Below are 3,355 nucleotides of genomic sequence, written 5' to 3' on the forward strand. Positions count from 1 at the left end.
TTTTAGTTATATTATTATATAATATATAGTGCTTTTACTGCTATTTTATTGTTGTTGTTATCCTTTTCATATTTGTTACTTTTGAAAGAATTTGATCTCAATCTTGGTGTTTTCTGTCCATGTCTCTTTCACCCCGCCCCCCACACCACACCGCCAACACCACCTCCACTTCCAGCCCCGATGCCCAGTATGCTGCTGGCGGATCCTCCGATGGTAGCGTATACGTGTGGAATCTGAACAAGTCAAGGGTGGAGAGGGTGCTGAAAGAACACAGGTGTGTGTGTGTGTGTGTGTGTGTGTGTGTGTGTCAGTGTGTGTGTGTGTGTGTGTTTGTGTGTGTGTGTCAGTGTGTGTGTGTGTTTGTGTGTCTGTGTGTCAGTGTGTGTGTGTGTGTGTGTTTAAGTGTGTGTGTGTTGTGTGAGTATCTCTGTCTTTCTGCTGGGATGTTGTATTCCTCTCAGCCCAGGTTGGTAGCCCCTGACGACAGACGGGGTCGAAGTCCGAGCAGCCGGCCTCTTAAGACTTACAGTACCGCAGGGTCATATAGTGAAAAAACCCTTGAGTACTGCACCGATTTAAAAGTCAACAAAATAATAAGGGTGGGTTACAAAAAAGTTCTTTGAAACAAAAGTCATTGACAGAATTACGTGAGATGTTCAAGATATATTCAGAAATAAAAGTACTTCATAGAAAAACCTCTTTTTGCGACATATAGACATCATGATAAAACTCCCATTCTGTTTGGAGAGGGTAGGCACGCCCACTTGAATTTCTAAATCTACAATAGCGATTTGGAAACGCTGAAGCCATGGTAGAACAAATAATGGGGGAAAATAAAACCTTCACAGCTCAAGAAACGCACTTTAAACATTCGAAGCGCTACATCAACGACTCAGCTATCACATAGATTGATTCCGCTTGATATTTACTTCCGTGGAGAAGTTCCGTTAGTTGCTTAGTTTGCCTGGTTGAGTCAGCGACTCTTGGTCGCCAGCGATATTGAGCAGAAATTACGGGTCGGTGACTTAAATGATTCCAATTGTGCTGATAGGGGCGTGAAAACTCCTCCAGTAATAAAGAAAATCTTTTATTTTAAAAATGATGTTTGTCTTGTGTTTCAGTCACACGGTAGTTGCCTGCGCCTGGAATCCTTCAGGGACGTCGCTGGTCAGCTGTGAAAAGGGCAAGAAGGTGGTGCTGTGGTCCGACTATTGACTGCTCGCCCCGCCCACCTACCCCGACCTTAGGCATTACGTAGTGAGTAGCACAGCCATTGCTTTTGTAGCTTTAGTGAAAGTTTTACGGCGCTTGCAATTGAATACGGTTGTATAAGTGTGGAAAATTAGAAATGTTGCAAGAGCGTAACAAACACACACAAAAGGAGTAGGAGAGAGAAGGACGATAGATGTTTGATAGGAAAGAAGAAGCAAACCAGACCAGAGCCCCCATGCATAGTCATTGGTATTTATGAAATGAATGGTGTTGAGAATATTTAAAAAACATTTTTTTAATTGTTTCTTTTTTGGCGGGGGGAATAAATCTTTTTAATTTTGTACTGTTGTTTGACCACCCACCCACCTACCTACCCCGACCTTAGGCTTTACGAAGTGAGTAGCACGGTCATTGCTTTTGTAATTTTGGTAAAAGCTTTATGGCGCTTGCAACTCAGTAAGGTGATTTAAGTGCTTTTTAGTGAAAGTTTTACGGCACTTGCAACTCGAAAAGTCATATATATAAGTGCTTTTTAGTTTTAGTGAAAGTTTTACAGTGCTTGTAACACAATTAGGTTGTATAAGTGCTGAAAATTATAGGTGTTACAAGAGAGTAACAAACACTAATAAGGAGTAGGAGAGGGTATTCCCAGTAGATGGATGGAGATACTTGATTAAAATGTTCACTCCCTCATTCAAGAAGCCCGTAGGATCCTCTCACTGTCAAAAACAATTAGAAAGAGACAAATACAGTTTCTGGGACACTTGAATAGACATTAGGCCCTTGAACATCCAGGTCTCGCTGGACAAATTGAAGGCGAACAAGGCAGGGGGAGGTCCAGGGCAACTTACTTGGAGAGCCGAAACAGATGGGTAACAGGGACAGATTCGGATTGTGGTAAATTTCTAAACAAATTTTTAGAGCATCCATGGAAAGGAATGAATCTCCTGTACATGATTGCATATGTCTGCCACAGATCTGGCACACGATGATGATGATGATGATGATGATGATGATGATGATGATGAATGTTTCAAGTATCGCTTCTCAAGGAAGCTGATTTTCTCTCTTTCTGTACTTCAGATTCCATCATCCCACGGTACTCTTATTCCCCGGTGTCGGCTCAGAATCAAGATCGAGATGATGGACGTCCAGAAGCGGTGCTCTCCCATGGATGTACGGCGACTCCCCTGTGGATGCGAGGACCAAAATTTATTTTATACGGGGGTCTTAATTAAACCAGGGTGACTAGAGAATGATCAGACTGAAGTGCGTTGAATGTATCATGTGTATCATATTGGTGGTTGTGGGGGTGTCTGAGTTTAGTTGTGAAGTTGTGAATGCTGTTCTGTAGAATTTAAGACGTATATGTGCTCATTTAGGAGGCTGGAGGTTGCGATGGACCGTGTGTTTGTGAGGAGTGGAGCTGTTGTGTGCTGTCGCTGGAGTGTGAGTGGAGGGGTGCGGATGGATGGAGAGCGCCACCGGTGGGTCCTAGTTCTACTTTTCTTTCCCCATCTGTTGTTCCTGTCTGTCTTTCTTACTTTTGTGGGTGAGTGAGTGGTTGGCGGGTGCTCTGGTGTGGTTTGCTTCTTCTTTCCTATCAAACATCTATCGTCCTTATCTCCCCTCCTTCTTTTTTGTGTTTGTTACTCTCTTGTAACACCTCTAATCTTCGGCACTTAAATGATCACATTGTGTTGCATGTGCCGTAAAACTCTTACTAGAACTAAACTTTCTTGCTTTTTCCCAGCGCAATGAACCATGACTGTTGACGTTGGTCTCCTTACTTAACCTTCTTTACGCCATATATAGGTCAGCAGGTCAGCACAGAAGATGGCGGCCAGCTGATGGCTTCCCAGAACCAAATTATTTCTGTGTTTTTCTGAGGTTCAGGGGGTTGTAGCAAAGAAATTGCTTTTGCTTTTGATCTAATCGATGTATTTCAATAAAATTTCCCATACAAAGACCTAGGACGCCAGTGTCTAAATTTAGAGTGGAATGTTCTTATTTCTAAGCCTGCACTACAGGCGGGTGTCGGGCCGGTAAAAGCCGGTGTGGCTCTACAGCGGGAAAGCCAGTAAAAAGTATGGCAACATGAGCGGAAGGTTGGTTCAGGCAGGTATGGCTCAAAAAGGGTTAA

The 3,355-nt window shown here is 43.2% G+C and overlaps 1 protein-coding gene across 1 annotated transcript in view; it reads left to right on the top strand.

The window, feature by feature from the left end:
- LOC101861631 (autophagy-related protein 16-1) overlaps positions 1–2,476 on the top strand; it is a 40,486-nt gene extending 38,010 nt beyond the window's left edge. The window contains exons 16-18 of the mRNA XM_005111788.3: positions 176–274; positions 1,122–1,257; positions 2,296–2,476. Of these exons, the coding sequence (XP_005111845.1) occupies positions 176–274; positions 1,122–1,215 (193 nt within the window). The 3' untranslated portion in view covers positions 1,216–1,257; positions 2,296–2,476. The remainder of the gene's footprint in view (positions 1–175; positions 275–1,121; positions 1,258–2,295) is intronic.
- Positions 2,477–3,355: the final 879 nt, after the last annotated feature.

Source organism: Aplysia californica, unplaced genomic scaffold (genome assembly GCF_000002075.1).
Source record: "Aplysia californica isolate F4 #8 unplaced genomic scaffold, AplCal3.0 scaffold01122, whole genome shotgun sequence".
Lineage (NCBI taxonomy): Eukaryota > Metazoa > Mollusca > Gastropoda > Aplysiida > Aplysiidae > Aplysia > Aplysia californica.